General features: G+C 50.8%; 10 protein-coding genes across 10 annotated transcripts; 3 read left to right on the forward strand and 7 right to left on the reverse strand.

Moving 5' to 3' along the window:
* Nucleotides 1-131: 131 nt before the first annotated feature.
* Nucleotides 132-2,533, forward strand: BJX67DRAFT_388240 (T2 family ribonuclease; the record flags this gene model as incomplete). The annotated part of the gene is made up of 6 exons (XM_071034342.1): nucleotides 132-415; nucleotides 520-814; nucleotides 889-1,081; nucleotides 1,151-1,396; nucleotides 1,474-1,571; nucleotides 1,654-2,533. 6 exons carry the CDS (start codon nucleotides 132-134, stop codon nucleotides 1,795-1,797), a joined length of 1,260 nt encoding a protein of 419 aa, XP_070885953.1. The 3' UTR covers nucleotides 1,798-2,533.
* ace2 (putative C2H2 transcription factor (Swi5)) lies at nucleotides 2,534-5,243 on the reverse strand. The gene is made up of 3 exons (XM_071024302.1): nucleotides 5,078-5,243; nucleotides 4,330-5,016; nucleotides 2,534-4,275 (listed from the first exon to the last, which is right to left on the reverse strand). The coding sequence occupies exons 2-3, from the start codon at nucleotides 4,958-4,960 to the stop codon at nucleotides 2,630-2,632; spliced, it is 2,277 nt and encodes a 758-aa protein (XP_070885954.1). The 5' UTR covers nucleotides 4,961-5,016; nucleotides 5,078-5,243; the 3' UTR covers nucleotides 2,534-2,629.
* Nucleotides 5,244-6,077, reverse strand: BJX67DRAFT_109637 (uncharacterized protein). Its single transcript, XM_071024303.1, has one exon. It carries the CDS (start codon nucleotides 5,916-5,918, stop codon nucleotides 5,466-5,468), a length of 453 nt encoding a protein of 150 aa, XP_070885955.1. The 5' UTR covers nucleotides 5,919-6,077; the 3' UTR covers nucleotides 5,244-5,465.
* Nucleotides 6,002-7,032, forward strand: BJX67DRAFT_109520 (ubiquitin-ribosomal 40S subunit protein eS31 fusion protein). The gene is made up of 5 exons (XM_071024300.1): nucleotides 6,002-6,085; nucleotides 6,276-6,379; nucleotides 6,440-6,720; nucleotides 6,775-6,952; nucleotides 7,006-7,032. Exons 2-4 carry the CDS (start codon nucleotides 6,286-6,288, stop codon nucleotides 6,862-6,864), a joined length of 465 nt encoding a protein of 154 aa, XP_070885956.1. The 5' UTR covers nucleotides 6,002-6,085; nucleotides 6,276-6,285; the 3' UTR covers nucleotides 6,865-6,952; nucleotides 7,006-7,032.
* Nucleotides 7,006-8,820, reverse strand: BJX67DRAFT_109818 (glycoside hydrolase family 18 protein). The gene is made up of 7 exons (XM_071024304.1): nucleotides 8,635-8,820; nucleotides 8,447-8,547; nucleotides 8,140-8,393; nucleotides 8,057-8,086; nucleotides 7,957-8,006; nucleotides 7,854-7,911; nucleotides 7,006-7,806 (listed from the first exon to the last, which is right to left on the reverse strand). The coding sequence occupies exons 1-7, from the start codon at nucleotides 8,671-8,673 to the stop codon at nucleotides 7,148-7,150; spliced, it is 1,191 nt and encodes a 396-aa protein (XP_070885957.1). The 5' UTR covers nucleotides 8,674-8,820; the 3' UTR covers nucleotides 7,006-7,147.
* A 1,650-nt stretch (nucleotides 8,821-10,470) lies between these two features.
* BJX67DRAFT_109543 (uncharacterized protein) lies at nucleotides 10,471-11,571 on the reverse strand. The gene is made up of 4 exons (XM_071024301.1): nucleotides 11,296-11,571; nucleotides 11,003-11,237; nucleotides 10,782-10,947; nucleotides 10,471-10,725 (listed from the first exon to the last, which is right to left on the reverse strand). Exons 1-4 carry the CDS (start codon nucleotides 11,306-11,308, stop codon nucleotides 10,597-10,599), a joined length of 543 nt encoding a protein of 180 aa, XP_070885958.1. The 5' UTR covers nucleotides 11,309-11,571; the 3' UTR covers nucleotides 10,471-10,596.
* A 249-nt stretch (nucleotides 11,572-11,820) lies between these two features.
* BJX67DRAFT_109882 (uncharacterized protein) lies at nucleotides 11,821-12,609 on the forward strand. Its single transcript, XM_071024305.1, has one exon. It carries the CDS (start codon nucleotides 11,886-11,888, stop codon nucleotides 12,309-12,311), a length of 426 nt encoding a protein of 141 aa, XP_070885959.1. The 5' UTR covers nucleotides 11,821-11,885; the 3' UTR covers nucleotides 12,312-12,609.
* Nucleotides 12,281-13,973, reverse strand: prs2 (proteasome core particle subunit alpha 1). The gene is made up of 5 exons (XM_071029132.1): nucleotides 13,837-13,973; nucleotides 13,706-13,768; nucleotides 13,489-13,583; nucleotides 13,220-13,432; nucleotides 12,281-13,148 (listed from the first exon to the last, which is right to left on the reverse strand). The coding sequence occupies exons 1-5, from the start codon at nucleotides 13,841-13,843 to the stop codon at nucleotides 12,762-12,764; spliced, it is 765 nt and encodes a 254-aa protein (XP_070885960.1). The 5' UTR covers nucleotides 13,844-13,973; the 3' UTR covers nucleotides 12,281-12,761.
* Nucleotide 13,974: 1 nt separating this feature from the next.
* On the reverse strand, nucleotides 13,975-15,663 carry BJX67DRAFT_353619 (WKF domain-containing protein). The gene has a single exon (XM_071029133.1). It carries the CDS (start codon nucleotides 15,475-15,477, stop codon nucleotides 14,218-14,220), a length of 1,260 nt encoding a protein of 419 aa, XP_070885961.1. The 5' UTR covers nucleotides 15,478-15,663; the 3' UTR covers nucleotides 13,975-14,217.
* A 35-nt stretch (nucleotides 15,664-15,698) lies between these two features.
* Nucleotides 15,699-19,025, reverse strand: BJX67DRAFT_110132 (tubulin gamma complex associated family protein). The gene is made up of 2 exons (XM_071024308.1): nucleotides 17,719-19,025; nucleotides 15,699-17,669 (listed from the first exon to the last, which is right to left on the reverse strand). The coding sequence occupies exons 1-2, from the start codon at nucleotides 18,929-18,931 to the stop codon at nucleotides 15,883-15,885; spliced, it is 3,000 nt and encodes a 999-aa protein (XP_070885962.1). The 5' UTR covers nucleotides 18,932-19,025; the 3' UTR covers nucleotides 15,699-15,882.
* Between the last annotated feature and the right edge of the window lie 130 nt (nucleotides 19,026-19,155).

Raw genomic sequence — 19,155 nt, forward strand, 5'->3', positions numbered from 1 at the left:
TGCTGCCGAAAGAACTTACTGCAGCATTCAGAAATATATTGGTTGGCTATAGATTGCCTGAAGAAGGCTCCAGTCTAGAGCATCTTGTGTCGGCCATCCCTTCTGAGCATCGTCCTTGGATATCTCGAGCAATGAGGTCGGCCGGGCCAGGATTTCTTGAGGCCATCCCAGGCCCACAGCAAATCCTCAGAACTCTCACAAACTCGCTGGGTCTCTCGCCCCTTTCAAGTGCAGAGCCTACTCCTTCAGGAAACGCTTACAACTGTGGCAAGCTCGAGCTGAGCTGTCAGACCCAATACCATGGACAGGATACATGCTGTTTCAACTACCCTGGAGGCCAGATGCTCCAGACACAGTTCTGGGACGCTGACCCTGCTATTGGGCCTAAGGATTCCTGGACTATCCATGGACTCTGGTGAGCAATATTCCTCAGGCACTCCGGAGAAATCCGCAGGTAGTAGTGTGCGTGGTACTCCACAGCTCCCTGGATGCTGATACCTCTTCGTTATTGATGTCTAGGCCGGACCATTGCAATGGCGGCTTCGATCAATATTGCGATTCACGGAGGAGATATAGCAATATCTCCCTCATCCTTGTCGATGCAGGCCGAAGTGACCTCCTCGACGAAATGAGTACCTACTGGAAAGACTTCAGGGGAGACGACCCTAACCTCTGGGAGCATGAATGGAATAAACATGGTACCTGCGTCAGCACATTAGAGAGGCACTGCTACTCAGATTACTACCCGCAACAAGAAGTCGTCGACTACTTCAACAAAACAGTAGAGTTGTTCCACGAACTTCCTACTTTCGAGGTTTGTTGTCTCTTTTCCTGCCATCATGTATCATATACCTCACCCCCGAGTAGGCAAATCGCTGATAAGCATAGACACTCGCCAATGCCGGAATCGTGCCGTCATACGACCAGACATACACCCGTCGTGAAATCGAGGATGCATTGTCGAAGACGCATGGCGCGACCGTCACAGTCCGATGTCGATCTCACCGGCTCCAGGAAGTCTGGTACTTCTTCAACGTTCAAGGGCCCCTCCAAACAGGGAGATTCGTTCCGTCAAATCCAGGTTTATTCAACCTATCCACTTCGCAAGTATTCCAGCCCACAGAGTGCTAGAACTAACTCTCCATTGTAGACGGTCAAACATCCAATTGCCCAAGCACTGGTATAATTTACCAGCCTAAAACCTCAAACAAAAATCCCAGCCACCGCCCCACCGAAACCCGGCACCCCCTTGAGCCAACAGAAACAAGCACTCCCTTCGCAGGCAGAGGAAACCTAATTGTCTCTTCGATGGGCCACCAGCGTGGTTGTGTCATCGGCCGCGGTACATGGTACTCCTCGGGCACTTGCGCAACATTCAGAGGAAAGAAGACACCTGGTCCGTCCGATCTCAACCCTTAGCGCATCCGGAAGAGAAACAAGGCATAATTCTAATCTTGATTTTTCTAACGCCAGACGGCACATTGACCCTGAAGACCCGCAAAGGTGCCTGCGCCTTCGAAGATGATATCCTCACCTGCGGTTCGCGCGTTTCAATTCCTACAAAATTCAGTGTAAGTATTCATAACCTGACACGAAACGCCTTCAAGTTCTTCCACCGTGAGTGAGCCAAACTAACGCTGCAATACATTATAGCTCGAAGATGGGAAACTCTCCTTCAATGGAAATTCGACCTTCTTTGCAGACAAAGCGCCGAAAGGCAATGTCCAAAGTTACATCTTTGCTTCCGAAGAAGACCATCCGATAGAATTGTCAATAGGGTGGAGGAGCGTCGATTAATTGTCCCTCTCCGCTATGTAGATTCTGCATTGCGCGCGGTGTTCTGGGTTTGCGTTTCGTTCTCTTACCTATCAGTCCCGAGAAGAATCACATGGGCTATCCAATATAGAGCTGACGACCAACATTTTGATTCGCACAATGCCATGAACATACTATATTGGAAGGAATGAAGAAGGTTGGAGATTCACCATGGATGTTAGGTCATCAAACACTAGCGGATAAAGTTATGTAAAGTACAGGCCACAAGCAAACAACTCAGTGATCGATTGAGTTTAGTCGCTAAAGATTGGGAAACATTGTGCCAAGTAAACATCTCAGGGAAACAGATCAATTTTCAGATCTTGAAACATAGCAAAATCGCAGACACCATACAGGGTTCGAGATCGGGAGGTGAAACCCATCAACGTCCAAACAAGAAAGCCACAAAAGAAAGAAAGGAAGGCCTGTAAACAAAGGGGGGGAGTGGACGCCGATCTATTAAGCAGTTTGCTCAAAATCTCCCAGAAATCGAGTTGATTGATCGCCATACCCAACGGGGCGTCGCAGAAGGAAAGAAAGAGAAGATGAAATAGGATTCCCCGAAAAGCCATTTGCTTAGAATTATTTTGTCGTTGGAAAATTGCAGTCGTAGAATTGTACATGGCCCCGTAGGGTGTTGTTCTCAGAGTCGAAAATCGTATCCCATACGCATGGTTTCAGTCATAGATGGTTCCAAGCCATAAGGGGTGAAAGTTTTGTTTGATGCCGCACATTAGCCATTATTCATCGCAAGGTCCGTTGCGTCGTCAATCCTCTCGTTTGAGGTATGTTTTGCTTCTGATAGTGGATTGCTTCAATCCAAGAAGAACTCTCTGGACATAACATCCGACGGTTGGTCATCAACTTGGAATTGAAACGAGAAGAAATCGTCGCCCATTGTGGGCCCAGTGGAAAAATTCTTTCCCTGAAGAATATCCAAGCTCGTGTCAAAAGACGAAGTATTCACATAGTCGGGAAATGTAGCCATGTCAGAATCGTCCAAGCCGGGAAAGTCTTGTTTGGTGAAGCTAGAGGAAGGCTCATGATTGATGAAGATATCGAGGTCAGACGGTTGAGACGCTTCACTCAGAGTTGCGGCCGTGTGTGGAGAAGAAAATGCATGTGTACTTGAATTTGAAACGGTCGAGAATGAGCAGGTGCCGGCGTCTGAGATGACTGGGAGACCTGAGTCTTCCATGATCTTCTCCATTGGGCGTTTGGACGGAGACAAAGGCAGCATTTCATCTTCGGAGCTTGGCGTGAGTGATCGTGGGCTTCCTGGTTTACTTGCCATGCCGTAACTCGGAGATTCGGGAGGCGTGAATGTAAATACCTCAGGAGGCAAGTAGTTCGGGTTGTCGAATGTTCCCATTTCATCCGCTGAGCTGGAGCCATGGAGGCTCATACTTTCAAGAATTTCCGAAGGTGGGGTTTGACGAGAACTGTCTGATCCGGAAGAGTCAAATGATAATTTTTCGGCGATCCTCAGACGCGTCTTGGAAGCTTTTTCTCTTCTCTCCTCCATCTCTGGTCGCTGCTTCTTCGGGCGGCCACGCTTTGTTGCCTTCCGCACGATTCCCTTGTAACCACCAATACACATGCCTCTCTGACGGTGTCGAGTGAGGGCATCATGTCTCGCAAAAACATTCCCGCATAAGCATTCGTACGGTTTGTCTCCGGTATGGATTTTGGCATGGCGCTTCAAATCATGTCCGCGAACAAAGCATTTGTCGCAATGATCACACTTGTACTGACGATCTCCCAGGTGCGTTTGCACATGCGACTTGATGTTTTCCTTGCGGCCAAAGCGGCGCTGGCAACCGGGGTGGAGGCATACCCACTTGCCATCCTCAGGGTCTGGGCCGTGGATGTACGCTGCAATTTCATCAATAGTGACACCGGTTTCTTTTATAGAAGCGTGAACGCGGGCGTCGAGGTTGAGGTTGTCAATTGTCGCGACTCGGGGAGAGAGCTTTGGTTTCACTGATGAGGCAGCAGACGGTGTACTGGAATGTTTTCTGGGACTTAGGCGGCTAGGGGTTACTGGGCATATCGGAACTTTGGCCTTCTTTTCACTGCACTCCTCTGAACTGCGAATGGCGGCAATTTCTGGGGAAGGAAATGACGACGACGCCGAGGACAAGGAATACTGGCTTTGCGAGATATCACCTGGCTTTAGAATATCAAGACTGGAACCCTGCGAACAGTCAAATGTATCAAAATCATCAATTGCAAATAAGGTTGTGTTTGGCGGGGAGGGCATTTCAATCTTTGGCTGGGAAAAGGTAGTCCCAGCAACTCCTTGAAGTGATCTAGCTCGCTGCATATATTCTGGCTGCGACGAGATGGCATTGGCAATATTCTGGCCTTTCGCAGGGGACACCTGCATTTCTGGGCAGTATTGAGCAAGGTCTACCGCCCTGTTGAACGGTGTGGTTGCTGGGGAAATAGGAAAGTACTCTGCGGTTCCCATCAGCGTTTGTACAATTCTCAGTCATTTTGACTCCCGCTTACGTGTGTTGCTTTTCGTTGGCGTCTGCGGCTCATATGAGGTACTTTCATTTGAATGAATGGAGTGCCGCCTCATATCATTGGGGGGTGTATTTGCAACGTGTTGAAGTGAAGATGCAAGGTCGGGTTTGCAGATATCCCAGGAGCTGTTGTCAAGGATTTGGCCCTCGAGCGTGCCGTGGTAGCCGAGCTTAGCATCGTGTAGCTGTTGCTGTTGTTGTTGAATGAGGTTCAGGTGGTAATTGACAGGCCGACTGTCCCGAGTCTGGTCCTCGTTCTTCACGAAGTTTGGATGTATCAGGGGCATATTTTGAGTGTCTTGATAAGTGCCTCTGTTTAGTGCCTGGATATCGTGTTGTCGCAACTGGATTTCAGGCATTGTAGACGCAAGAGTTGATGTCGGAGAGAAAGAAAGCTGCTGGTTAGTAGCTGAAGCATCCCGCTTGGGCTGTGGTCGCTGGGCTTGCACTGCGCGCTGGTCCAGACTCTGGCCACGGCGATGAGCGTGGTACCTATGCATTGCCTGTGAAGGGAGGCTCTGGGGTTTGGCGGCATCAAGTGCGGATGGGGTCGAGATCTGCCGTCGATGTCGTTGATGGCGCCCATGAAGGGTACTCTGCGAATTCGAAAGCATGGCGAGCAAGGTGGTCGTGGATATATTGGTTCCCTGACAGACCGGCCTTGCAGAACCTGGAAAAATCATACATCTCAGCATCTGCACTGACACATTCTGCAGAAGCGATTGACCAACCTCGCGCAGCGCTGCGAGCCGTCGGGCGGGGCCACACAGATGGGACGAAAACTGGCCTGTACCGGTGTCAGTAAGTGTACCCTTAAGAAAAAAAACACAAACTAGAAAATGAAGCTAAAGAAGAGAAGTAACAAAAAGCAGAAAAGCCTGAGTCAAGAGATTAGACCGCTTTTTCTCGAGGCTAGATCTATCTCAAGGCAGTGCCTTGCGGGAACGGCGTGTGAAGTACTCGAGCAGTACGAAAACGCAAACGAGACCGACACAAAGCGACTTGCGCGTTGATGACTGTCTCAAACTCGAAATCTGAAGAGAAACCCAAGAGCAAGCCCTCAAGGAAGTCAAGGTATTTAGAGGTGGGAACCAAGGACAGGGGATGGAGACGATGAGGCTATCCGCGGTTCAGATCAACAATGGGAATGTTGGCCCAGCAACAAGGGCCGCACAGGTTACGAGGCCTGGCCAGGTGGATCGATATCGTCGCTGCGCCCTTGGCTCGAGCCGGAGATATCGCGGTCCCGACGTAGTTCAGCCGCAATCCTGGTGGCTCGCTTGTCTGCAAGGAGTCGCCAGAGCTTGGTCCTTTGGTCTCGACCTTGCTCGATTCTCCCTTCAGAACCTTGCGAGGGTGAGACATCGTCACTCTGGGGGTTCCATTCCATTCTAATAGCTTTTTAAATAATTGATGCTGATAACTGTTCCAGACACCAATAATTCTGAGCAAAGGGGACGAGGGTTGACGGTGGCTACCGACTTCACTTCCAATGATCATCATGGCTGAAGCACTGAGGCCACAAGATGGATCGCGATGATTAATGCCTTCTAATTCAGGCATGAATGACATCAGGCAAGCTTGTGATCACATGACTGAGAAGCGCTGGTACTAAGCCTATTCCAGTGTCAAAATTCACGTGATCACACAACCGATTTTAACGAGCCACTCCTCCACATTTCCCAAGATCGTTTTCTCCCAAGTTCGCACGAAGGTTGAGGAAGACAAGTTCTGTCGAGGTAAGCATCCTACCCCAGCATCCGGAGCCTGTATTACCCACCCCAAATCTCCATTTACGCTGCGCCTTCACGATATGTATCCACACCCCGACGCACACAAGGCAAAGAAAAAGGCACAATGAATACCTTGGAGGGAGCACCCAAGACCACTCTTCTCCCATGACCACGAGAAACTAAGGAACCCCCCCAGGCCTTCCATCATGCAGATCTTCGTCAAAACCCTCACGGGTAAGACTATCACCCTCGAGGTGGAGTCGTCCGACACCATCGACAATGTCAAGTCCAAGATCCAGGGTGCGTCTTCATCCCCCCCTCTCTCCCTACCGTTTTCGCTAATATTCTCCCGTGGTCTAGACAAGGAGGGCATCCCCCCTGACCAACAGCGCCTGATCTTCGCTGGCAAGCAGCTCGAGGACGGCCGCACCCTCTCCGACTACAACATCCAGAAGGAGAGCACCCTGCACCTTGTCCTTCGCCTCCGTGGTGGTGCCAAGAAGCGCAAGAAGAAGGTCTACACTACCCCCAAGAAGATCAAGCACAAGCGCAAGAAGACCAAACTCGCTGTGCTCAAGTACTACAAGGTTGATGGGGATGGCAAGATCGAGCGTCTGCGCCGTGAATGTCCTTCTCCTGAGGTAGGATGCCCTCGGCTTCTGGATTCTTTATGGATTTGGCTAACGAGTGCGAAGTGCGGTGCTGGTATCTTTATGGCTGCCATGCAGAACCGTCAGTACTGCGGCAAGTGCCACCTCACCTACGTTTTCGATGAGTCCAAGTGAATGGCGAGTCGGATTTCTTCGTCTTTCTTCGATCCGGTAGTGCGTGTTTAGTCATGGCGGTGCCGGTGTGAAGGCTGGTGGAGTTGGTGTAAGAACGTGTGCGTTTGGATCGTTCTAGAAAGCCTGTAACCTTGAAAATAGTGAGATATGAATGAGAATATCATCTCAAGCCAAGCAACCTGCCGGCCGACCGGGTGCAGTAACGATAGTATGTACATGTAGCGAATGTATAGTAGTAACGTGATGCGTTAACGCAACGAGCAGTCCATCCGCTAACCACGGCTCACTGAAAGCCGGCCTGTAGATTGTCGTACTGGCTGTCAGGGTACTCAATTGCATTTTCCGACTGATCCAAGGCACTGACCCCTCCAGCACCATCAACAACGGTGCCAATCAGGCTTCCGTCAGCGCTATTTGCGGACCTGCCACCTTTGTCGGCGCTCGTCTCCCACCACATTGCGCCGCCGAGCTGGTGGTCGCGGATGTAGTTGGTTTTGATCTCGGCTAGGGCAGGCGTATCGTATGAGATCATGGTGCGAGAGGCCGGATCATACGACCAAGATGCACCAATATTGCGGTCCAGGTGTTCTGTGGCTCCGGGCCTGGGAAGTGCCTTGTAATCCCACACTCCTTGCTCCCAGCTTCCCTCACCTACACCTGAGTAGGGCTTACCGGGGCCGTCGGTGTTCTGGAAAGCTCGGCCATATATCGGCATGCCCAGGATCATCTTCGAAGCTGGGACACCTCCCACTTGGATGTAGTAATTGACCGCTTGGGCAGTGTTGAAAGGAGTGGATTTGGTATTGTCGTTGGATGGATAGAGATTCGCCTGGTGGCCGGCAGTTTGGTCCCAGCTCCCGGCATAATCATAAGCCATGAGATTGTAGAAGTCCAGGTAAGGTGTCATTTCTTGAAGTCGGAGCCTTCGGTAGTTCTCCGGGCCTGTCAAAATGTCAGCAATAGATTACCATTTCGGTGAGGGCACTCACCAGCCGGAACAGCCACAGTGAGCCGGAACGTCCGGTTTCCTTGGGCATTGTTCAAGGCCTGCTCGTATTAGTATTGCTTTATAGTCCAGGCGGGCATGATTACCTCACGACATCTCCGAAGGAGGTCTACATAGTTTTGCGCCTGTTGGTCGTCTATGCCCCTATTAGCGACTAGCAGTGCTTCAACGAGCCATACGATATACCTTGGGGATACTCCCAATCAATGTCAATGCCTACACACTCAGGTTAATAATCATTGAACAACCTCATTCATGGAGTCACTTGCCATCAAAGCCAAGGTCAATGATAAGCCGAGTGGCGGATTCAGCGAACCTCGCGCGTGCCTCGGGGGTACCGGCTCCCTGGGTGAAATTCGGTGAATATGTCCATCCTCCAATGGAGAGGAGAACCTTGAGCTTCCTGTTCTGCCGCTTCAGCAAGCCCAGTTGCTTAACACAACCATAGACATTGTTTCCGGTATCATTCCAAGAATCAGTGGGATAGTGTTTCTCGATGTCAGACCAGGTGTCCGAGAGATAACTATCAGAGATTAGCTTCGATTGAACGCCCCAGACGTCAATTAAGATGCGTACACTTCACCAGTTTCCGGCCGAACATTAGCAAATGCATAGAGAACATGGGTTAGCTTGTCGGCGGGGAGATCCTGGGGATTGTAATTGCGGCCATAGATTGCCTGCCTCAAGTTTGTTAGTTGCGCGGGGCCGATATATAATTGATGCATCTAGCTCGCCGCGATGTTCACGACGGGGTTGTCACGAACCCAATTGACAAAGTAGCCGACGGTTTTAAATCCGGACATACTGGGCGGAAAATTGTTTTCGACGGTGAGGAAGTGCCGAGCTGTGTGACAGACGAGGAAATGTTATTCCCAGAGTAATAGTGATGGAATAGAAGGGCGAGGATGAGCCCGAGAAAAAAACATGGAATATCGGGACCGGAGAAAGGTCATAGCATGCCCCTAAAATAGTAAGGTACTCACTAAATTTGCCGAGCGCTCCCTGCTCAGAAGAGACAAGAACAGAAGCGAAAGAATCTTGGAGCCTGCGTTGTCCTTGCCTTGAACAACAGTACTCGCAGCTCAAGAGCGGGTGCCTTATACTTCAGGTACCGATGGCGGGGGAGGTGAAGTTGATTGGCTGGGGGTGGAACGAAGCAGTGCAGGAACGGGAAGGAGGAGCAGTGTGCGGGTGGCGAGAGTCTTGTTTATCGAATGTTTGTTTGGGGCGAAGAGAAGCAGCAAAGGAAGGATTTCGTGAAAAGGAAAAACAGCTCGGAAATTAGAGCTATATTTATAACCATTCCTTCTATCAGGGAACTGAGCAACTTCCATCTGGTGGAATTCTCTGATACACTCCACACAAGACTCTCAGTTATTCTGTGATCATGCTGTCTGACCTTTCCCCCATGATGCTATCCTGTTCATCCAGGGTGTCCTTGCATTTCTTTATGCCAGAGTGACTGCGGGATCTTGCCATGCAATAATAGCAAATTTTCCGCCTGTCACACATGGAAAAACTCGGGACATGCGATCTCCAATGATGGGTTTGTCTGGTGAGCTGTCACGAGCGCTTCTACAATTCCCCAAAACTCCAGCATGGAAGCCACTGGAGCACGAACAACCCGGTGAGGGAAATGGGCTTCCCACATTAACACTCTGGGCAATATCAGTCAGGTTAGAGCAAAACTATAAAGTTGGTTTGGATTAGAATAAGCTGAGCGATCCGCCTCGCATGATCGCCGTGACGGCGCTAAAGTGGCTGCTGCCGACTACATCATGGGAACGAAGTTGGGTTGCAGTGCCAGTTTCTGCGATGGGAATGACCGTGGGTAGTATTGCACTCGATCATCCCAGAGGAAGTTAAGATAGTATTGTCTGGGATTCTACAGTATGAAATGAACAGCCCGCGTCCCGAGGGTCTTGCACCCAAAGCCACATCATGCGAAGCGCTCAGGATCTGCGATGGTCATTCTAAGGAAAGGTAGAGCAGTAAGCGATCGTCGCTGGCTCTTAGTATATGCTCTCATATCGTTGGGACGGGCCTTTTGACTATCACCAAGGAGCGAAAGCTCCCCGGCACCCTTGAGGTTTACAAGCGTGTGCATGCCTGCTGATCATCCAAAGTCCGGAAGATGATATACTACCTCGGTTCATGTGAAATGCAGCTATGAATGCTGAGAGATGGGCACGCCAAGGAATCTCTAAGTACCGGAAGAGACTGGTTGATATCCCAGTGTCTATCTGGGTCGAGAAAGATAACAGTAAAGACAAATTGAGTTAATGCCCGCTTTATAATTCTCCCTGGTTGATGCAGAATACCCGAAACATCATGCTGAGCTGGATGAGGCTTATGGATAATATGACTCAGACATGCAGGACTTTTTAGAAAAAGCGAGAACATGGAGACAAGGGAAATACTCTGAGTAGAAAATGCCAAACAGTGAGTGTAAGCCAGCACTCTAGGGTATATCATCGCCGCCAGATAGGTAAGACAGAAAGCAAAAGATAATAGTTCAAAAATCAAAAGCTCTTAACTCATGCCCAGCATCAGAGTTAAAAGGGGTGGAACACAGCCTGCGTGTAAGACAAAAAGAAGGAATAATGCATGCAATGCCAGCCAAAAGGGAATGTATGCAGGTTTTGTTGGGCTGATAGTCGTACCAGTACTATATCCCTATTAACGCAAAGGCTCAGTCTGTCATTAGAGACGTAATGACGCCCTCATTAAGAGTGCGACCGGATCCAAGATAGAATCGCATCTAACGTTGGGTCATCGTCGAGCCAATGTCCAGCTCGCACATCAGCGGCCCGGAGATCCGCAATAACATGGTGATTTGATATTTGTGCGAGTTCCTGTACCAATGAAATTAGCCAACGGGTTAGAGGGGGTAAGGGGAATTTCGACGAACCTGACGGAACGTGTTGCTGATAGCTTTCAACTGAGTTGCGTGCTGCGGTCCTGGTCTCTGCCCACGTAGGATGCTATCACGGTGTATGGCCCATCGCTTGGCCGCAGCAGCTCGGAGGTAGATCCGATGAGCTTGGAATCTTCGGGCACTACCATCAAGTATGACCCTGTCGATTATAAGAAACTACACAAGCTTCAAGTTTGCTCGGACGCGGTGAATACCTTCGCAATTGGATCTGCTGGGCTTCCTCGCTCGAAGCGTCGCCTGGTGGAGGACCAGGGCTATAGCTAGAAGCCATCAAAGCGTTCGCAGCGGCCAGACACTCCCGGAGTTCCCTGTATCCCTCTTCCGCTCGGTCCTCTGGCGGTACGGAGACGTTTAGCTGTAGGGTATGCAGGAGGAGAGTACGGTAATCGTTCATGAGTTCAGTCACTCTCAAGGCGCGTGCTTGATTAACTGCGGCTCTATTAGTCTGTGGCTACCTCCGGAGCTAAGGCAAGAATGAAATACTTACGTCCGTCGGCCATTGTAAACTTGCCTTGCAAGAGTTTGCTACCCCTTCTAGGGATCAATTGAATCTAAGACAAAGAAAGCTGAGGAAAGCAAGCGAGGATGCCAGCAGAATTGAATAAAATACGTATTAACCGTGGCCTAAGGGAAAGAATAGAAAAGAGAACAAGGCTGTCAAAGCTCAAATGAACGACGGTATGTTTCAGCCGAGCCTGGTCCATGGTTGTGGGTGGGATATTCCTTTTAAGCTTAATATGATACGGCAACGGCGAAGACTAGAAGCTCGACCATCTTGTCAAGAGGGTGAGGAGCGTTGCAAGAAGAGGATCATCGTTAGATGTGGCTGGCTGTGCCAATAGATTACTGATGTTGGCAGACCCAAGGGACATTACAGCTGGAAGATGTCAAACTCTGGTGGATCTATAGCTCACGGACCAGGGGAGGTGTGAGGACGACAACTATGTGTCCGGGACGGGAATGAGCTACATTGGTTAGCCCCATCGCATGGAGTAAATTTGGGGTGGGCATCAACCTAAGCAACTGTGTGGCCAGTGGTTTGGATGAGAATGGGTCAATGCCACACGACGAGGGACAATGATGTCGCTGGAGAAGAGCCACCCCGGTGCCCTGGCAGAGACCAAGGCAAGGGGGTATTCAATAAAAAAAATGCTAAGAACGCGGTTGACAGACGCCATAGGCTGGATTTTGGGAATTATCGAGACTTCATTTGTTCTCAGAGCATCTCTTCGATCTCGGAATCGTTCGCAAGCGCTTCAGATGGGTCTGGCCGGTCAGGCCAGCTGGGGTCGTTCGGTTCGTATCTCTCTTGCCACATTCTTTGAAGAACGGCGTGGCCAGAGGAGCCCAGGATTGGCCCAGATCGAAAAGTGGTCCAGGAACAACGGGCTTGGACCACGGAGGCACGAATGGGGGAGTGCTCCGCCACGGTCAAGCCCAGCTGAACAGGGACCAACCTGCAGCCCAAGGCTCGCGCTTCTGATTGATCCCCTTGCTTCATAAACCCACTCTGATCCCCATTCTAATAGTCGCGCTGCATTATTTGGTGGCGATTTTGCCTGGGCTGTCTGAGAGACGTTCCTCACCTCATCGCGAGTTCGCAACACACTCCGGAGGATGCTATGCGTCCATCGTGGGATTTACGTGAAATCATGGGCTCGCCAACTGCGCCCCGTTGAACGTGACGTGACAGTCGGAAGTCGCATTCGCCCGACGTGCAGATTCTTCGCCTCTTGGATTATACAATTGAGCATTCTTTCAATCGTCTTCTCTGACGTGCTGATGTGTCGTTCTCTCAGTCTCTATTGCCACCATGTTGGAGTAAGAGAAGCTGACTACTGACGCGAAAAAGCAAGCGAGACTACACATTGAACACACCTCAGATACAGAATGCGATCCATATATTGTGCTGATATCGCTGCGTCTACTAATTGGCGGACTAGAGCTCACACATTAATCTTTTTCGCTGATAGCCTGTAGCCGTTCGTCAATCTCCTCCTCCGTCAGCGCTCGGAAGTGAGGATCTGTGCCTTCCTGGCCATCCGCCCGTGGACCACCAACAATGCCGATTTCCAATTCGTGCTTCTTGAAGTCGACGCTCAGTACGCTGCCCAACGCGGTGATGCCCAGCTCGACGACTTCCTCCCAGCTACCCTCCGCATAGTCTCTGTTCTTTAGCTTCTTCTCCATGTGGTTGAGAGCTTCTTGCTGCTTCGGACCGGAGGCGGTGGCCTTGTATCCAACGTAATAACCGGCAGGGTCACATTTGTAAAGCTGTGGGCCATTTTCCGAGTCGACGGAGATCAGGGTTATCGCAACTCCGAGCGGGCGCATATAGGCCTACGTGGTGAGAAGCGTTAGCCTCCAATAAATCCCCCCAAATATTGGGAACGAACGGGTGTACGGCATACCCTTTGTGTGTAAACCTGGTTGATATTGGCCAAGCGCTTGGCAAGCACGTCGCATGGCATCTCGTAGCCATACTTGTATCGGAACTCGGCGGCCTCACCGCGAGCGCGGTCAACGCAAGCTCTAGCATCGGCAATGGAGCCGGTCATTACGCAGCCCACAGAGGGAGAGAGCCTAAAGATATGTGTAACGGACGATGGGTCGATCAATTTGTCCTGGACTATGGATCAGAACGAGCTGTCGAGTGGTCCGGGAAGCTTGGGTGGCATACAGCAACTTTCTTCTGAGAAAGCACTACGGCGCAGTTTTTCCCCCGCACACCTATCGAGGTAATGTTTGCGGCGGTTATAGCTTTGAATGCATATTCTGTAGACCGGAAAACATTCCTTGTTAGCGGGATATCCTGGCATTTGGGCTGTAGCCAGGCGGGTAGAGGGAGAGAGAAATCGGTGTCTGAGAAGTGTGTTGCTGAGTTCTGGAGAGCATACCAACTTGATACAGACGGCCTTGGTCCGAGAATATAGTGATGTGTCTGTCGTAGCCTGCACTTCCTGTTCGCAGAGAGTGTTAGCCCGCCGATGAAGTCACGGACGTCGGCAGAAATGGCTCGAAATCTTACCAGACATGATTGCGGTCACTGAAATTGCACCTGAAAAGAAGGACGAGACAGAGAGAACGGGAGGGCAGTAAGGGTGAATTTATCAGGATGCAAGGAAAGAGGGAAGGAATGAGGAGGTGGTGCAGAGGACGCGTGCTTTGGGATGCCTGGCAGAAGCTCAAGCTCTGGTCCGTCAGCGGTCGTCGTCACCGCCTTCCACCACCAAGACAGAGATGTTCTATTTCGAGGAAAGAGAAGACCTCCGAAAATTCCATTATCTAGGATATTCTATTCATCGTAAATACCATGCATGGTAGCAGGATCGTCCGCCAGCAGTCGCAATAGAGGAACGCCGTGATGCTATATATAACCAAGGCTTTTCACCCACCGACAGAAGCAGACTCAACTGCTTGAATTGCTGTCGCTCTCACTACTACTTGAAACCTCCACGACTGCGGTCCGATTCTTCTTCTTTTTCTTCTTCTTGACAGGTTGGCTCCGTGTCTCATTATTCTCCTTCTTGTGACCATGTGCTTTGTCGCTGTCGCTGTCACTGTCGTCCGAACTCTCACTGCTACTAGAGATCTCCACAAAAGCAGTGCGATTCTTCTTCTTTTTGCCTGGCTGGTTCAGCGTTGCATTCTTCCCCTTCTGCGGTGGCGCCTTAAGGTTAGACATGGTGAAGACTTTCCCATCAATGGCATAGACTATGATCTCCGCGCGCTGCCTTTTCAGAAACCTCTCCTTGAGTTCCGCATCCAACTGCTCATACGACTCCCCAGGGTCTTCCGTTGATTTCCACTCGGTTAATCTCGTTCGGAAGACGTAGACGGCCTTCCTGTAATCGGCGTAAGGCAACATAGCTTGGCCGTCTGAGGGTTCTGGGTTCTCGATGATGGCGTTGGGCTTCGTCTCCTCGGTATCCGTCTGTATAGCAGTCTGGGCCACTTCCCGCAGCCGTCCTTTTGCTGCTTCACCCCTCAGACCCTGTAAATATGAAAGAAGTGCGGCGTTGTATCGCACGGGAATATGCTCCAAGGACAAGATGTGCTTGAAGAGCTGCGTCTCACGGATTTTCTGAAATTTCCACGCTGGGCGGTCTTTATGGTATAGATCAAGGTAGGAAAGGATAGGGGATTCGCCGCTGTTGTGCTCCATGGCAGACTCTGTATTCGTCGAGTGCTTGGTGGAATCTCCTGATTTCTTCTTTCCCTCCTTTTTCTTTCTCTTCTTCGCCTTTTTGCTTGCGTCTCCAACTTCGCCGTCTGCTTGTCCTGCCTTCTCTTCCGGGCCTGGTGACTGAGCTTTGTCCTCCTCATCTCCATCGCTATCGTTCTGGGCATCAGTCGCCTCCGACCCCGCTGCGAAAGACACTCTCTTCTTCTTCTTCTTTTTGTGCACATCACTCTCAATATGCTCCCCATTCAGTAGTACTGGCGTACCTTCCCCATCATCCTCGTTGCGTCTCCGCTTCTTGCTCCGACGCTGGATTTTCCCATCATCCACAGAAATCTTCTCTTCATTATCAATGACGTGTTTCTTCCCACAATTATCTACCTGTTTCTCCTGTCCTCGTTGGCTCGAGTTCCCAGCGTCGGCATCCTTCGTGTGATTCGTTTTGGAACTGGTCCGCTTCGACCGCGACTTTTTCTCTTCGGGCATGGAGGCCCGGTTCGCAGGGAACGAGCGGTCACAGATGGATATTTCGGAGTCGCGTAGATCTCTGAGTGTATCTCCCCGCGCTGAAAACAGGATAAAGATGTCGAAGGTAGCTCTGTTGGGAGTGTATGTTCCGAAGAAACTACAGTATTTGCTCTGCGGTGTCGGGAAAATTTTCACGTGAGCTTGGCGCAGCTTTTGGAGAGCTTGAGAAGTGGCGGGGATATTTGTAAGTCGGATGTTATTCTTTATGTACAAGTACTAGTAGGCTGCTCCTAAGGACAGGGCTATATATATATGGATGGTCCGTAAAATCATCATTTACATTGGGTATCATATCGATGCTCGTGATTCTCCTTTGACTCCAACCACTCTGGGTAACATATCAATAATGGCCGGAATGCAGTATTATTGTGCATTCGGGTCCTTCTTCTCCTTCCTTACATCCGTTTTCTGCGATTGGGACTCTGCACTCCCAGCAGTTGCACCAGCTTTCCGCCTCATTCGCTCTTTATCCCGAGAGCTAGCACCAGGCGTTCTCCGCCTCCGAGCCGGCTCATAGACGTCATTAAAGTTCATAACCACACCCAAGAAGCGCATGTCAACATCAGGTTGGTAGGCGAGATCGCCAAGAAGAATATTTAACCGTGAGCGGAACTCTGCTGAGAGATCGCGGAGTCGTGTACGGAGCGATGGAAGCATGTGGTCATCTGTGGATACATCGTGGTCCGCTAGAGATGATGGGGTCGCGACTTCATCGGCCGCCTTCCCAATATGTGGCGTGAAGGAGAATGATGACGATGTGGATGCTGCCCTTTGTGCTGGTCCAGGTCGGGCGGAGAGGAGATCACGCTCTGAAAGTCCCCACTGGCCTTGTGCAGTGCGTGTTTCGATTTTTGCGCTCAGTTCTTGCCTTCGGGTGAACTCTGCAACCGAGAAAGAGTACAGTCCGTCAACTGCGTCCTTGTACGCCAACATTATCTTCAATATTTGGTGTAGTTGGGACAAGAAGCCTTCTTCCTGTTTGTTGTTGGAGCTGGTCTTCGACGAAGTCGACGAACCAAGGAGTCCTTTGTGTGTGATAGAATTGAGGTATTTGGTGTGAGCTTCGATTAGATCATCTAGGGTGCAACCAGGCTTGGAGATAGAGGCCTGTAATTGATCCCAACTGGACTCAATAACTTCAAAAAGAATATAGTATTGTAGCTGGCAGACGAAATGGATCATCTCCGCTATAGCGCATCGTGCGCGCTTCCAGTCCGAACCGACTTTGTCATCGACGCTTCCTAGGACTCCCCTGGCGCCAGTCATGCATCGTCGCCAGGTGCTGCCTAAAGAGAACTCGACCCGCTTCACGCGCCAGAGAAAGTTGAAGACCTTGAGATACTGGGTAGAGCCCCACGGCGTAATCACAACATCCACCGGGGCATCGATCTTATATTCAAGGGTGAAACAATCCCATCCGATTTCACCATGGCTCAGCTCCAACATTCGTGCGTCCAGACGTCGAATGACATCTTGCGAGTCGAACTGCGCATTAGATGCACGGATGGCATGCTCCAACTGGGCAGTCAGAGTGTGGCGGTACTGCGAATTAGCCGGGCGGTCGAGGTTGGATGCAAGCGATTCCATGAGCAAAGCAATGAAGTCGCCTTGGCCCAGGAGCAGGTATTTCTTGAGCGCGTGAAGGTGGTCAAAAAGCTTGAATTTGTCATCCATGAGATGGATTAGTCTTGCCATGGTGGCCTTGTAAGCTTCGTCAATTGACGTCTCGAGACTGGCTGTGTCACCGTATCTCAGTTCCTTGGAAGCTTCCTTGGAATACGCTTCAACCCAGCCGGAATCGCCGCAGGCGGTCCGGATGAAGTTTAACGACTTTCCGATAAGAAACACCTTCTTCGCGAAGTCTTGCGTGACGATTGAAGGCACCATATCATTTTCAAGCTTGTACTTATCCTCCCAGACACTAGTGGCAAGACGGCGTGGATCTGTGCTCGGTCTGATGTCCGGTTCAACGACGAAAAATTCCTTATAGGGATCCGACAATTCGCCATCGTAGATCCAGAGCCTCAACATATCATAGAATGGTCTCGTGACATGTGCGAGGAGCTTCTCTGCGAAGTTGCACACAAATGGGTCTCCGTGTGATGTTGAAAAGCCATGAATCAAGGAGATCAGTTGGCCACCCTTCTTGTCTGCGATACTTGTCAAAATTTGCCTCTTTAGTCATGTCAGTATACTTACTCTGAGCTTCCTCAACGATTAGACTCATCAACCGCAGCGCCATAGTTGCATCCCTCGTCCATACTACGCATCTTTTCAATGTCACGCCACTCTTGGGACCACTTGATTCATCAGGCGCAGCCAGCGCCCTACGAATCTCACCTTCCAGTGTCGCCACCAAGCCGAGGTAAGAACGAAGCTCATTCGAAAGAGCTGCCCGCAAACTCTGACTGATGAGACCCTCGCCGCTGCCGTCAACAAAAGCCGAAAGACCTCGATATAGTAAACACGGTTCAGCCAGGGTATTAAGAAGTGATACGGTTGGTAGGGGTAGAACAGGGGGTAGCTTGAGCGTCGAGGCTGACAAGAATTGCAGATCGGAAGATGACAGGCCTTGTAAGTTGAAGGGAAGGTCACGCAAAAGCCCGGATTCGGCAGGCCGCGTTGATGTTTGGTTCTTTTCGAGATCATTACGAGAAGTCCCATGTCTCTCAGCTCGAGTGTCTCTTGTTCCAGACTCCTGATGACGGCCCATACGGGTCCGTTCCACCCCTGGCGCGTGCTCTGCGTCTCGTTCCCTCTCCAATTCTGGCTGTCGCAAAGATGACTTCCGTTCGAGGCGCGCAGCTATTTGAGATGCCGATGAGCTCACAGCTGGACCATCGTCATCCGAACCTACTATCGGCCCATTCCCCGCCCTTTGTTCCCTTGCAAGCATTCTTTGTAACTTGGCCTGGTCCATCAGCGGGCTGCGTGGCCTTTGATCCTCATGCAAAATTTCTTCCGGCGGCTCCGTGCTCGACAGTCGGAAAAGTAGATAGAGTATACCCCATTTTTGCGAAAGCACAGGCTGGGTCAAGAGTCGAGAGTATAGATTCGAGAACCGAATGGCCTTGTCGGGACTAGAATTCTCTCGCAGGAGTTTCCGCTTTATTAAGTCGGACGCGTTATTTATATCCTCCCCTCCAGCTAGGCTCCCCCGACGATTGATCCCGAAACTCCCGGACGGGGGCGTTGCGTTGTCTGCAGAGTTCGCTTGCGCGTCAAGGGTGCGCCACGCGCGCTCGAGGAGCCTCTGGTGGCGCTGCTCTTCCGCGGCAGCGAGAGCTTCCTCAGCATCGTCCGAAAAGTCATCGCCAATGACAGATAGTGGCAGTTGGGGAGTAAGAGAGTCGACAAGCTGCGAAAGGGCGTCATCGATACGGCGTGGACGGGTAGCGTGACGGTTCGACATTATTGCCCCGCTCCGCGAGGCGGCTTCTGCAGACTTTCAATCCAATGCGATGAATCTTGGGTGTTTCTGTCGCTCCTGTCGATATCGCTGTTGGCCAAGGACGTGACGGAGACGTCGGGGGAGGTCAGCTTGGGGCACAACACAAGGGCAAAGTGGAGTTAATTCAAGTGTGAGAGACTACCGACTGCTTGGGTCCTGAGCATTATATGCCGCCGCCAAATTGC

The sequence above is a fragment of the Aspergillus lucknowensis genome (assembly GCF_044049455.1).
Source record: "Aspergillus lucknowensis strain CBS 449.75 chromosome Unknown BJX67scaffold_21, whole genome shotgun sequence".
Taxonomy (NCBI): domain Eukaryota; kingdom Fungi; phylum Ascomycota; class Eurotiomycetes; order Eurotiales; family Aspergillaceae; genus Aspergillus; species Aspergillus lucknowensis.

What these genes read in the sequence shown, in the direction of transcription:
- BJX67DRAFT_109543 (XM_071024301.1), bottom strand. An exon ending in CAGCAGATCCAATTGCGAAG is followed by an intron (nt 10,948 to 11,002) that starts GTATTCACCGCG and finishes TATAATCGACAG; the next exon opens with GGTCATACTTGATGGTAGTG. An exon ending in TCAGCAACACGTTCCGTCAG is followed by an intron (nt 10,726 to 10,781) that starts GTTCGTCGAAAT and finishes TCATTGGTACAG; the next exon opens with GAACTCGCACAAATATCAAA.
- BJX67DRAFT_109637 (XM_071024303.1), bottom strand. Translation starts at nt 5,918, where the DNA reads ATGTCATTCATGCCTGAATTAGAAGGCATTAATCATCGCGATCCATCT.
- BJX67DRAFT_109520 (XM_071024300.1), top strand. Translation starts at nt 6,286, where the DNA reads ATGCAGATCTTCGTCAAAACCCTCACGGGTAAGACTATCACCCTCGAG. An exon ending in TGTCAAGTCCAAGATCCAGG is followed by an intron (nt 6,380 to 6,439) that starts GTGCGTCTTCAT and finishes CCCGTGGTCTAG; the next exon opens with ACAAGGAGGGCATCCCCCCT. An exon ending in GTGAATGTCCTTCTCCTGAG is followed by an intron (nt 6,721 to 6,774) that starts GTAGGATGCCCT and finishes ACGAGTGCGAAG; the next exon opens with TGCGGTGCTGGTATCTTTAT.
- prs2 (XM_071029132.1), bottom strand. An exon ending in AGGCCGTCTGTATCAAGTTG is followed by an intron (nt 13,584 to 13,705) that starts GTATGCTCTCCA and finishes TCCGGTCTACAG; the next exon opens with AATATGCATTCAAAGCTATA. An exon ending in TTTCTCAGAAGAAAGTTGCT is followed by an intron (nt 13,433 to 13,488) that starts GTATGCCACCCA and finishes TCCATAGTCCAG; the next exon opens with GACAAATTGATCGACCCATC.
- ace2 (XM_071024302.1), bottom strand. Translation starts at nt 4,960, where the DNA reads ATGCTTTCGAATTCGCAGAGTACCCTTCATGGGCGCCATCAACGACAT. An exon ending in GCCAACGAAAAGCAACACAC is followed by an intron (nt 4,276 to 4,329) that starts GTAAGCGGGAGT and finishes TGGGAACCGCAG; the next exon opens with AGTACTTTCCTATTTCCCCA.
- BJX67DRAFT_109882 (XM_071024305.1), top strand. Translation starts at nt 11,886, where the DNA reads ATGATGTCGCTGGAGAAGAGCCACCCCGGTGCCCTGGCAGAGACCAAG.
- BJX67DRAFT_353619 (XM_071029133.1), bottom strand. Translation starts at nt 15,477, where the DNA reads ATGCCCGAAGAGAAAAAGTCGCGGTCGAAGCGGACCAGTTCCAAAACG.
- BJX67DRAFT_110132 (XM_071024308.1), bottom strand. Translation starts at nt 18,931, where the DNA reads ATGTCGAACCGTCACGCTACCCGTCCACGCCGTATCGATGACGCCCTT. An exon ending in AATCGTTGAGGAAGCTCAGA is followed by an intron (nt 17,670 to 17,718) that starts GTAAGTATACTG and finishes CAAGTATCGCAG; the next exon opens with ACAAGAAGGGTGGCCAACTG.
- BJX67DRAFT_109818 (XM_071024304.1), bottom strand. Translation starts at nt 8,673, where the DNA reads ATGTCCGGATTTAAAACCGTCGGCTACTTTGTCAATTGG. An exon ending in CGGCCGGAAACTGGTGAAGT is followed by an intron (nt 8,394 to 8,446) that starts GTACGCATCTTA and finishes AATCTCTGATAG; the next exon opens with TTATCTCTCGGACACCTGGT. An exon ending in TGATTGGGAGTATCCCCAAG is followed by an intron (nt 8,007 to 8,056) that starts GTATATCGTATG and finishes ATAGGGGCATAG; the next exon opens with ACGACCAACAGGCGCAAAAC.